Raw genomic sequence first — 13,747 nt, 5'->3', positions numbered from 1 at the left:
GTTCTTATACCACTTTCTTAGTATATGTTTTGGTCTCCCACTGGGGCCTCTCTGTATTTCGTCTTATTTACTGTGTTTCTTTGCTAATGTATTGTGTGCTTTGTGTTTATTTTGGTCTTGGAGATATTGGAACGTACTAGAGTACTATATAAAAAATACATATTTTTATAAATACTTAGTGTGGTTCTTTTTCACTTTATACTGTAAGATTGCATTCTGGTAAAACAAGCTGCTTTACACTCCTGAACTAAGCCTGAAGGCTGCTCTCCACAGCTACCACTTGGAGAGCTTTCTAAGTTTGTCTAAAGACCTCTTAAATTACCATAAGGGTTGTCTGGACTGGTGCAAGGTGCCCACTTACATAAGTGGACATCATATACCAGGCCAGCTTCTCACATACATGCATAGTGCGTATATGAGTGAACCATAGTAATTGGGGCGTGCGGGATTCATTTTGGATGCCTCAAGTCTGACTTATGGAAAAAATATGGAGGTGAGGTTGTTTTCGCAGAACGTGCATTGCTGCCTTGCCTGAAGCTTAAGGGAGGAAGCAAGGCTCCTTTTAAAAACTTATTTGTGTTTTGTTGAGGAAGCAGCTATTAAGTATTCCTGATTTTGTAACAAAATGGTTGTGGGTCCTTATAAAGTTCTGCACTGAGACTGGAGTTTGAAACTTTTAATAGTGGTTAGTCCACAGCAGTCTTGTTAATTCTTTTACTCATACATACATGACAATGTAGTCCTTTAAGGTCAATGTCGTCACTTAGGAATGCTTTGCTTACAGTCAAAACATATTCACCGGACTCTTGTGCTGATGTGAACCTCAAATATTAAGGTTCAAAATGTGTGGGCCGAATTTCCCAAGGACAAGAAATGGACATGTTGATGGACTATGACAAATAACGGAACTTTTACACGTCCATATCCTTGGTTTATGTATTCAAAGTGGTGTCCTTCAGTATTTTAAAATACAACCTTCATTTGAAATCTCAGCTAGGTGAGCGGAAAATACATGGAACTGATGGCGTTTGATCTGCAGCAATTGTACATAGTGTGCTTGTTGTTTCTTATTTTTATGTATAGCATTCTCTCACAGGGATGTTTTTTTTAAATCTCATAGTACTTTTTGCACATTGATTTTCATATAATATCACCTTTCTGAATAGGAAATCCAAACCACGTCAATTTAAATCTGATGTCATGTGCTCCATGTTAGATGTGATAAAATTGAGTCAAAATGTAATAAATTACTGTGATGATTAATACATCACATACGATTTGATAAAGATTGCTTGTGTATGATTATCTGCTTTAGCTAATGAATAGCAGAAGTGGCACTTTTTGTTGTTTATATGTATATATATATTTTGTAAACTCTTTATTTAAACTCCAAGCTTATTGTACAAAGTATTGAAATCATGCATACAACTTTGCTCTCCAGAGTTTAGTCAAGGCGATATAATTAGGATGCCGCTTTTACAGCTGGTATACATTCCATAAAAAGTCTGAGGGCAAAGCACAATGGACATAAAGAGGACAGCATCACCAATTTGTCTTTTGCCCTCACCTTCGTTCATGATCCCCTATATGCACACCATGCTCTCCACACTATTTCCCACTTTCTGGGACATCCCCAACTCTGGTACACCACTCTGTCTGCCCTTTGGCACCAGTCAAGATCCATTTCCCAGTCTTTATTGCGAGGGGGGGTGGTGGTCTTATCCCAACAGCAGGCTACATTACGCTTTGCCACTCCTGCTGCTAATACCAGCCAGATCCTCTGATGCCTCGGCCATGTGTCCGCTCCATTGAGGATCTAAGGGGACTGTCAACGACAAGACTCCGGACATTACCTCAGCTACACTCCTCCAGAAGAGCTGGATCTGTGCGCGCTTCCATAGTATGTGGATAAATGTGCTCTCTTGATCACATCATGAAGACCTGATGGTGTGTCAGCTTTACCTATTTTATGTAGCAGGGACCTTAATTACGAAGAGCTATGAAGAATCCGGAGTTCCACCAGGCTGAACCTAGCTCTAATTGCTATGTCACGTGGGCTCTGTATCGCCTCTGTCCAGTCGTAATCATCCAAGTCACCCAAGTCAGCTGTCCACGCTATCCTCAGGGATTCCAGCGGGTCAGGGGAGTTATTAAGGAGTTTTGTTAGATCATGGATATCACTTTTTCAGGTATGGGGTGAAGAAGCAGACGGTCCTCCAGAGGCGTTGCCTCCTGTAGTAATTCCCCCTCACTGATAAGGCATCGCGGCGCAGGTCCCAGTCGGAGGTATTTATAATACTCCGTCCCTGCCATGTGATATTTCTGGTGAAGGGTTTTGTAACTTATTATATCATGTCCCCGCCAAATGTCACCCAAGTATTCCAGTTCTAGATCATTGCCCATCCCGCAAAACCGTCCGTGCTTTCGACTTCATGGGGTCCTACAAGATAGCTGGCCGCGCAGCCCAGGTGGCCCTGAGCCTCCCTCCATTCTCTGACCACTGATTTAGTATGCGTCGGTAAGCCGTGTTCCCTTGTCTTACAATTAAGCGCCTCCTCATACCCTTCAGTACCCTTGACCTCTCGAACAACACTACAAAAATTATAGTGTTTAGTTCTAGAGTACATGTAAGTACTTTTATTCTTGAAAGTAACACACTGGGTTGAGCCATCATTTATTTACTTGATGCGTGTTAGATTGTTGAGCTTGAGCACCCTCACATTACCTCCCTGAGAAACTCCTACCACTGACAGTCAAGTGTTGGAGGGGTTGTACTTGGCCCAGTTTGCAGAGCCATAGTAAGACTGAACCTGGGACATCAGAAGCAAGCCACCTCAACTCCAGCGGTTGAGGCCTGTTAACTTCTACTTGCCCCTTCGCTCCCAAATGGAGTCTTGCAAGTTTCATAGTATTTTTCCCCATGTCAGTTGTGTGGCCATCACTACAAAAAAGCACCTGAAGTGGTTCTTGGGTTCATGTAAGTGAAGGATTTAGTTGACCATCTACTGTTTTGTTTAGACATTTTGTGTTTTTAAACTAAATTGTGGAAATGTCTGTGTGTTTATATACCTAATCATTAGCCAACATCGTTTTATGTCCTTGTAAGGTTATATTGGTTTCAGAGGCGGAGTCATTGTTAATAGTATTATTTAAGGAAGGCAAATATATTTCTGTCTGGTTGTAATTTAATAAAGAAAGAGAGGCACATTCTAGTTTTGTGTTGTTCTTTTGTTGTGTAACCTGAAATGCATCTAATATATCATTAACGCCTCATCAACTGAAAAGCAAAGCTATTTCATTCATAATATTCTGCTCTATAACAAGTAGTTTTTGTTGTTGTGGTTGAGTGTACTATTTATCTCCTCTTATATTTGAAAACTGTGCTGGTTCATGTTGTGCCTTGCCTCTTTAAGTGGAAAACCACTGATATTTTTTTATTTTCAGTTCACATGCTGTTTGGATATTCAAGAGTCCTTCTTAACTTTCTTTTAGTTTTCCAACATTGATTAGCTCACAAACACATTTTAAAAGGGAGACACAATTTGCAGTCTTCAATGAGTCCTGGTGAAATACCTTGTTTAAAAAAAAAAATACTAGCGAAGTACATTTTCTCTTTAGTTAACTTCAATGTCATTGTAGCAGTTGTGGTGCGACAGTCTGCCTCTTCTCTTTCTTTGTATTGTTTTGTTGTGATGGTTCCTTTATATATTATCTCTCAAAGTTTTTGTGTGTGTGTACGATTTAGAAGCAAAACAATTACTTGAGTGTAATGATTGATCACCTTTCTCTCTGTCAGGTTAAGATCATTTGTATTTGCTGCATTTCTGAGGCATAAAAGGTTAAAGGTACAGTACAGACAATATGCAAAAACAAATACATCTTGCTCTGACTTTAATACAATCCAGAGAATATCACAGTGTTACATTTTCCTTACTATTAGTAATTGTCAGCGAAAAGATGTGACCATACAACAAATATGGGGACTGCTGAGTTTCTGTAAGAATATAAGATAACATTGGTAAAATGTAAGATTTTTAAGAATAGGCAAAAAAACACTTCTCATAGGAACTTGAGAAATAGAACAAAACAACGTAATATGTAGAGTTGACTTAACTGACCTCCCATCGCAGGGACAGAGACTCAAATCAGAAAAAGTAAAGCGTTTGGCAAGTAACCTAACCAACAAAGGTAAGAGTTTAAAACGAAACCTAGTAAGAACAAAACGCTGCTGTCTGTTTAAAATAAGAGAAATATGTGGTTGAAGGCCATCCTTTTTACAGACCAAATTATGAGAGCACACAGTAGGTTTTTAAGAGTCAATCCCATCTCAAGACAGCTTGGTCTTACAATAAAATAGCTGTTTTAGATTTATTTTACCAATAGAAAGGCACGACTCAGATGTTCACTTAATGCATGAATGTTGTTTCCTCTCTTCCTTGAATTTCAAGCACATTTGTTTTCCCCTTTGCTATTTTCTTGGTCATTTATTATTTGTTTTACTCTGATAAGTTGTGCAAATGTAAGATCTTTAAATGTTGGCCAACAGAAGCTTGCATAATGCAATACATTTTTGTGATCTGTATCTTTGGCCTCCAGGTCTGTTTTGATCGTTCCATTTTCAAGAGAGATTTTCACATTTAAAAAGTTGATAGGTGAATTGTTAAAATTGTGTTCAAAATGGATTTTGGTATTAGCTTTTTTCAGGGTTTCAATTTGAGTAAATTGCTCTGTGGGCTCCTGCAATATATGAATATATTATAAATGCATCATAAAATTATCATGAAGTTATCTGTCAAGTGCTGAGCTGGAAATCTGTGAATCTACCTATGTAGATGTTGGCTTAGCAGGGTACTAACATCAACTCATTAAGGTACTGACGATGAACACATTGACTGACGAACCCATTGAAGTAATGTTTAACTGTAGAAAAATCTTGTCGTATCATATGAAAAAGATGTGGTATTGAGGAAAATGGTGTTTTGTTCAGTTACATTTTTATTATTTGATTCATAACCTTAAAAGAGGTCGACAAACCGATAAATATAAATCTGTTGTACATAGCACATAAAACCAATCCACACTTTAAAACAAATTTAAAAATACCTTTTTAAAAGATAAAAAGACTACAATAGTCCATTGCATGTGTGGGATCTTTAATGTATAGCAGAGAATCTTTAGCAGCAGAGTTTTTGTTAGAGGTGAACGTACAGACTAAAAATCTGTGATTGCCATTTTCAGCATAGGACAGCTAAAGCGTACTTTGGTCAAACTAATTTTGGATCCTTTTGTTCACAGTAGTGGACTTATGCATTGCTCTTACATAAGCCTGTCTGACTAGTAACTAATTTTGAAGGTCAACACCCTGTATTTAGAAGAAATAAAAACCTTTGAATCTTCTTTTTAGTCTGCCTTCACATATTGTTAGGACTTTTCCAAATTCCCGATTCCAATAAGTTGTCTATAGTGTAAGGTTCTATACAACAGCCATGATTTGTTTCAAAAATTGCCTTTGCAATCCTGGATTTTTACGTGTGAAAGGCACCGCCAACTTAAAACTTTATTCTCTATGATAGTCCGTTATCGAAGAGCTAACAGTAAATTTCCTGTGAATTTCAAGCCAGTGGAGGCAGCCAGCAGCAATTAAATCAGTAGGTCGAAGTGTTTTCCATAGCTTGACAATATCCCCACAGGATTATTGCACCTAGACCTTTACTATAAGTGCTGATTATTCCACATTGATTACCTCTACTGGAGTTAATTTATTAAAATTCCATAGCTTTTTTAGAATTTTGCCTTGATCTAGTTAATGGATGCGAGGTGAGATTGTTTTCACCCCTTCATAACAAGATTGTAGGAGTTTTTGCATTAAATACCTTCAAAAGATAAAAGAAATGCCTTTTGCCATATGAATGGCAAAGTGATTGTATACTATCAATAACAAAAGGGGGAGAGAGAGAAAATAAATCGAAATGGATTTGTTCTCCCTAAACATATGTAAATAAACAAACAGAATCCACTCCTCGGGTATGGGGCGTATCCTCCACAGTCGGGGAGCACCTTCCTTGTTTTTGGGTCCCCTCACACACCAACAGGCCCCTTGGTGTCATGCTTCATCATCGGGGTCATCGTACCCCTCTACTGGGTACGGCGTGCTGCGACCTACGGATACGCGGGATCACTTGCTAGACTATGTGTGGTGTGGATGGGGGATTTTTATGTGAGTGTGTGGTGGGGTTTAAATCTAGGTGAAGGTTAAAAAGGACCTGGCTCGTGGGGTGACTAAAAAATATTTAATAAGCCCCCGGGCTGGTGCTATTAAAATTTAAGTGTGGGAGGTTATTACGCAGACAATGTGCATTACCTCCTCTCGGTGTGCGTCGACATGTTTCGGTGTAAAGACACCTTCTTCAGGACGGGGTACACAAATCCCCACCTTACTCACGTTTCTCTAACTCGTATCAGAATCTCCAATAAAAAGGGAGAACTACAGTGCAGGTAAAACAATGTACCTAACAAAAAACGTCGCTTTTTGGTTAACTGTTTTGATGTGGTTGAAAAGCTTCATGAGCCAAACGTCCGGGTCTGGTATGCTATTTAGCACGATTTCTGCGAGGAAATTCCTCCCGATCGACCCAGACCTGGATAAACAATAGACTGCCCTATTGGCAAAACTGTATCTTATTAAGTAAATATCTACCTCTCCCCATCAAAGCTTTGAGAGGGATTATGGGGGTTCTGTTCAAGCCACCAGCGTTTCAATAAAATGATAGGCAAATTGAACTGTAATAAGCTTGGCTCAGGAAGAAATATCCTTTCTTAATTGCAAAGGGCTGAGCAATCCAACTTTAAGCAAATGCAGATTTGCACAAATTGTCTGGTATATACCCCCTAGTAAGACTACATAGTTGGAACACAAATATTTCTTACCACTGCCCTATATGTCACGAGCTTGAAACACAGACCCATGTGAAATGGGGCTATCTGAAGCTAAGGGAATTATGAGAAAAGGTTATCTTATTTATTCTGCCCTCCTTTGGAGTGCCTGTGCTCCCAAATGTACAATCTGTTCTTCTCAGCAGCTCAAGACATCTGAGACTAGGAACAAGAGGCACCAGAACCTGATGGTTTATATAGATATTATTAATCCACTCTGTGATCAAGAATGACTGGAAACAAGTGAACTCCCATATTTTCAAATGTGACTTACTAAGTTTTACAAAAGTTACATTAAATAAAATCTGTATGCAAAAAGAGGGGAGGTGGAAAGAAGTATATTAAGATTTGGAGATACTTTATGCACTTTACAAATATGACTAATTGATTTCCTTTAATAAGGAACAGTATGAATTGAATACATTTTGAAATGGTTATCTGTCTAATTTTATAGTGTGTGTTACATTTTTAATTGGAATTTAATTTTCAGGAAACCAAGAAAATACAAATTAAAAAAAGAGAGATCCCTCAGCTCTTAGTCCCCTCTTTCCTGTAACATTATTTTAATCCTGTTTGGTTGTTACTGGCCCTTGTGTTCAGTCATACAATTGTGCCACAATTTTGTTTCTAATAATTAATTTGATGGGCATATATGACGTATATTGCTTGTACCAATGTTTTCAAATTCCAGAAGTTTTTGATCAGTGTTACTGACACATTGTACTATAATATTTGCATTATTTTCTCCCAAAAACATTTATTCAGAGAGAGCTCCGTAATAAACGTGTCTATGACAATGTGAGCTTCATTTGCTTTAAAGGTAGCAGTTTGGCACTCAGCATTTCAATACCTCATAGGTCCGTGCACAATCACCTTTAAATCCAATTCAGTGTCTACTAATAGTAAAATATGATTTAAAAATGCACATTGTACGTCTGTTTTTCAAATAATACTTACCTGAGAATCCAGTAAGATGCCCCACACTCAGTTTTTGTGCCCCGCAAACTTAGCTGGCAGCACTTCCTAAAAGTGCCACAACTGCAAAAATGCTTTTTAAATTTTTATGCAATGCTCCTTTGTCTAGGAGCATGACACCTCTATGCTTTTAAGGAACATGTTTTTAACCTATTCTGTTAACAAACCTAAGTCTTGTGTAATGGTGATCTCGAGTAATTTATAATTGTAAACAATTTTTTATTGTTTTTATATCATTTGTATTTAGTTTGCTCTTTTATAGCCCTCTAGACCGAAATAAAGATATTGACTGACTGACTGACTTGATAAAAACATCTTTCTTTTAACTGATGGCAACCAGCTCGTAGATTGTGGAATGCTATTTTTGCCTTTTTTTTCTTTCTTTGGATAGCTGAATGAGAATCTGCAGTGGCCTTTTTCCTTAAAAAGCATTTCTAAACATGGAACACCCTTCAATATGTGGCCAGCATTCATTTCTTGCCACCCGGTATCTTTTGGCTTGTCTTTGTGTGATGTTATTTCAAATATTTCTGCAGCGTCCGGGGGTGGTGTTGGTAAACTTAGAACGCCCTTGGAAAGTAGTTCTCTGTATTCTTGTTATGTTGCACTCGTCGAATTCGCCCCTTCCTCTTGAGTGGCTTCTTTTCCAGCTTTGTAAACCAGACTTTTGCATTTAGTTTTTCACGCGAGTCCTGTAGTATCCGAATTGTTAATTTAATATGAAAAAGACCCCCACAATGATATGTTTATAACACGCCACAGTTCTCCAGTACAGTTTGTTACAGCTTTCAGTATGTAAAAAATACTAATTATAATTCTGTCCCAGCATATCATTTAATATTGTCCTTTTTAATCCAAACATTTGTTTTCTAGGTTGCTGTCGTTAAAATGAAAAAGACAGAGCGTATTTATGCTATGAAAATCCTCAACAAATGGGAAATGCTGAAAAGGGCAGAGGTAAGACATTTATTTCCCTACTCTTCATCATTCTAGCACTGGCCTTCTTTCGTCACATATTTAGTATTATTGTTGTCATTTCTTGTCAACTGCATTACTGAAACCACCTCTAATTGGCCATTTCAGATTTCCTTCTCCAGTGAATGCGAAACACTGAAGCACGCCTTCTTACCAACACAGTCACATCTCCTTTGAAATTCAGTCCTTTGACTGGCTCCTAAGTGTCCGAGAAATCCAGTTCGATACAGTGTGTAGCCTCTCGCGTCAGTCATTCTTATTTCCCGAGCTCCAAGTTAACACATTGTTTTCCCAGTTGCCCTGTAAGATCTATGGACACTAGACCCCTGAAGAAAATCTCTAAATAAGGCCATGAATGGCGGCCAATTGTCCTACTACCCTGCAGCCACAAGATGAAACTCTGTAACCAGACCAGTAACCATTTGCACTTTTTGAAAAAACCATCCGGTTCTGACTGGTGTGAAAGCCCACATTAATCTACCCAGTCATTACATATTGTAGCTGCCTTCCTAAGACAATCTTTTTACCATGCATGCAACATAGAAATACTGCAGGCATACGCACTGTTTCAATTAAATTTGGTAAGCCACTAGCTGTGCATGTGCATGACCTATGCTCCTTCATGAATACACTTAACAAATGCACAATTTCATGGCCTAGCTGTATTTACATGTGTATGTTTAAAATTAGACAATACATTCTCTCTCTGTGGTTCTAAAGTTTGAGAGGGGTATGGATTCTGGGGTGGGAATGGAGAAGTAACATGTTTTCTAAGCAATACACTACTACTACTCTATTTGTCATCCTCCAGAAAGTCCATGTGATAGTGGACTAGATCACTCATTTGAAAGATTCTCAGTAAAGAACCAGCAGGACTTTTATAGTTCTATGCCAACTTAAAGATTGAAATTGAATCTATACAAGTATATTTTTTCCCGTTCTTTATGTACAACAGGTATGATGGGATATTTTAAACCACAAGACAGGAAAGCACGCCCAGGCAGTTGTGATTGAGATAGCAGTATTGAGCTGGAGATGATGGGGTGAATTACAAGAGGAGAGGATAGAAGTGTTGATTGACTTAAGGTAGAGCAGCGTTCTAGAGGTAATATAAACTGGAACAGAGAAGAAGCGGGTGAGAACAGGAGATGTGCTGACATAGTGGGGTGGTACAAAAGGGGGTGGTGATGGACGGAGCATCTGAACCAATCAAACACTCACACCCAGTCAAAAGATCTGGGTTTAATCCGTCACCGTTCTTTAGCCCACTCTGCCACCCCAGTTCAGACATGGCCATATGCAAATCAGTCTGACCCTGTGCCTCATGGGAACAGTCCAGCCCGAACTGCCAAGCCATGCCTTCCCTGGACCGGAAACAAGCATCCGAGGACCGGTTTCTGGCAATGAGGAAGGAGTTGGAGTGAGGAGAGAGAGAGCAAGGAGACAGAGAAAAGAAGTAAGGAGAAGGAAAGCTAGATGGGAGAGAAAAAGCAAGAGAGTGCATATTTCAACTGAAAGGAGCCCAGAACACGATGTTGTAAGAGTTTACTGCAAGTACTTTTAAGATTGTGCACCTACCTTGAGCAAGGTGTTTTTGAGAGTAATGGCAAAGAAAGAGTAAATGTTCCATAGAGACCGCTTTTTTGTAAGATTTCTAACATCTGTCCAAGTTCATTCTGACTATTTTGGTCATTCATTAGAAATTAATAAATAAAGAACAGATTGTTTGGTTGAGCACCTTATAGAACATATGAATGCTGTAGACCGTACATGATGCTAGGAATTGCTATGAAATCGGGATTTGGGGGTAAAGTTCCACAGCATCCTCATTATGCTACTGTCTTACTCAGTTTGCACATTTTTCGTGGCGCATGTACTGCAGATGTGTTATGATTAGCCATTGACAAAGTTATGATTGTCTGTAAATTTCATATATGTGGTGGCTATGGTTTTGTAGTTTTGATGTTATCGGTTTTATTAGTTATAATGTCTGTGGAGTAAGGCAGAGAATGAATGAATGTAAAGGACAATCAATTTAGCAGTGTGGCAAGTCATCCTCTCTGCAACACATTGAGACAGGACGCATCTGTTAAATCTTTGAACCTTCCCTAAATTTGGTTTTCCTTAACAGATGAGTGGATTTGAATGATTTTATTTGAAAGGGTTTTCAGACCAAGTAGATGTCTGGAATGCCTTGATTTGTACGGTTATTGGTAATGTTTTAAAGGCACTTTCAGTTTTGTCATAGTTCAAAATGTAATCATGTGCAAGATCATATGAAGAAATGTTATCAAAGGCTTATTATGGTAGTGGTAGGAAGAGAAGGAGGATTTAATCTGCATCTTTAGGCCATTAGTGACTCTAAAATTCCTAATAGAATCCAGGGCCTACATTTACCCATGTTACTTCAGTTGCTAACAGGATGCTGTTTTTGAATAACTAGTGTGTTGATTAGGAAAGCTAGTCTTTGCGCTTTTCTTTTAGTTTAATTATTATTATGTTATATTATTATTAAGATGTTTATTATTATTCAATTGTTATGAAAAATTAGATTTGGAGATTCAACATTAATTAAAGAAATAAGACTGAATATTTTGTGGGCTAGGCAGGCCTTTATCCTATTTTAAGAATGTGACACATAGCTTCTGATAAGCTGCCTGTTTAGCTACTTATATTGGGAAATGAAAATTTAGAAGCATGGATCATAGAGTATATTCTGAAACGAAATGTGAGAACATTTATTTAAGTTAGCAAAGATGTTGGCCTGAGATGTTAGAGCAAAAGGGACAGCGACACCCATTTCTATTCTCTGAATAAGGTTACAGTAAGCCATCTTTGACCTGAGGTTCACTTTTGTGAAGTTCATTATAGGAATTCTCCAAAAGGTGTGTATTCTATCCCTTGAACTGTTGAACATCTATTTTAGTCCTAGTAGATGAGATATTGGATCCTTCCATTTTGGTTCTAAGATGATTTACAAGCACTGTTCAAGATTAGCATCTGATGCCTTGCTATAATTTAAGGAGACAAATGGTCAGCCATGATGGTGCATCTTCAGTTGAAGTTGCAATCCAACTTTAGGAGCTTATTGGCAATGATAATCAGAGTTTGACTCTGTATTTGTTTCCTGGAGTATTGAACTTGAAAAGCCATGTTTTTGCTGCTTTATCAGTGATCTACTTTTTGTGGATTACCAATACTTTCTCCTTACAGTGTAACCTTTTATGCATTCTAATCTCTAGAGATCTCTATGGATCGGGACATGTATTTTCATAGAATTCAACCTTGAACTGAAGAAATCTGTTGTGTATCACTTGCATCTGGTGCATTCTCTAATGTTTGTAGAGATTAATCTTTAGATCGAAGGTGATGGAAAGAGCAACTTGATTTGTGAATGTAATTGATTTAAGTTTATCTATGTAGTACATCTGGTCTGTAAACAACTATTTGCAATACACAATACACAAATGTAAAATCTCTCTGGGTGTAAATCAAACGTTAATTCCTGTACTACGGTATGTGTATTTTAAAGTATGAGTTTTCAGAAAAGCTTTTCTAACTCTTAGAGTGGATATAGAGTGCTTTGGATTTCTGTCATCCTCTGTTGTGTAGTAAGTCTTCAAGCATCATCGTTTTTGTAGATAACCCAATACTGCTGGGGCTTTTTGCAAGCTATTATTCGTGATTATTTGCAACTAACCATGTAGAATGGGCATCTGTAGCTTTGCAGACAAATGATAAATCTGCTTTACTTTTTCACGTGTGGAAGGGTATTATCTTTGTTAATTGCATGATACTTTTTATGTCTGGCTTGAAAGCGCAGCTGTCCCCAATCATAAGGTGATCAACCTAAAAAACAAAAACTCTTCAGGAGTCCTATAGAGATGTGGGTTGGCTCTACCCACACTTTGGTAGCCAGAAGTCATGTTGATTGTTTTCATTTTTTTTCAATTCAATTATTTATTGGTTTTGATATGAGGTTAACATTGTCATAACATTTACAAACCTTGCAGAAAGTATGCCATATATATTGATAAATAAAAAAATGTCAATGAAACATATAAAATCTCAATTACATCTCAAGATGTTTAAAAACGTCTTTAAAAAGCCCTAGATTTCATAACAATCTGCACAGGTCTGTGGAACTTAGATCATCCTTTCATTTGATATATGCCATAAATTCATTAAATACTTTTACCTAATACAACATAGATATGTACAGAAAACAATAGCAAGATTGATTTCCTGTTATTCTGCTTTTTTTGCCAAGGGTTCAGAGTCTCTCCGCCTTTGGAATTTCAGACCAAGATCCCTGATTTATTTCGAAGAGTTGTTGCCTCAGTTCTCAGATGAGGAAAAACAACAATTCACCTTTTCATCCACCTAATCTGAAAGTTGTACTTGCATAGAGGCCACCTTCAAACTCTTATGAACTTGTTTAAGTCTATTTATTGGACTGGGGTGCATTTAATAATTTCTATCTACACATCTTGCACTATTTATTTGCTATTTTAGAATAGCCTAGAAAGAACCATGATGATTTCTTTTATTTACTATTGGCTCTCACCTTGCCCCACCCCCTGTGGGCCCAGAAAGGGCACCTGCAGTCACTTCACATCCTTTGAAGAGAATGCTACAGTGTTTGCCCAGATGTTCTGGGGTGGCAGTTGTTGAACTGATGTTATGCTAACTATATCTTATCTGAATGTTCAGATCGGGATGGGATAAAGAATCCTGAACAATCTCTTGCCCACATCCTGTCTTGCGCAGAATATGTATTGTTGCCCATCAGATATGTTCAAATCGAAGTAGCACATATCTTCAGGGAGAAGATGCTGCATTTTGGTGTTCATCTAACCCCTGA

The 13,747-nt window shown here is 38.0% G+C and overlaps 1 protein-coding gene across 1 annotated transcript in view; it reads left to right on the top strand.

Annotated features, from left to right (window-relative positions):
- CDC42BPB (CDC42 binding protein kinase beta) overlaps positions 1-13,747 on the top strand; it is a 709,648-nt gene that overhangs the window by 161,833 nt on the left and 534,068 nt on the right. The window contains exon 3 of the mRNA XM_078660224.1: positions 8,782-8,865. Coding sequence (XP_078516350.1) covers positions 8,782-8,865 — 84 coding nt within the window. The remainder of the gene's footprint in view (positions 1-8,781; positions 8,866-13,747) is intronic.

Source organism: Lissotriton helveticus, chromosome 9 (assembly GCF_964261635.1).
Source record: "Lissotriton helveticus chromosome 9, aLisHel1.1, whole genome shotgun sequence".
NCBI lineage: Eukaryota > Metazoa > Chordata > Amphibia > Caudata > Salamandridae > Lissotriton > Lissotriton helveticus.
The sequence above is the reverse complement of the archived record's forward strand: the minus strand, read 5'-3'. Positions and strand labels throughout refer to the sequence as shown.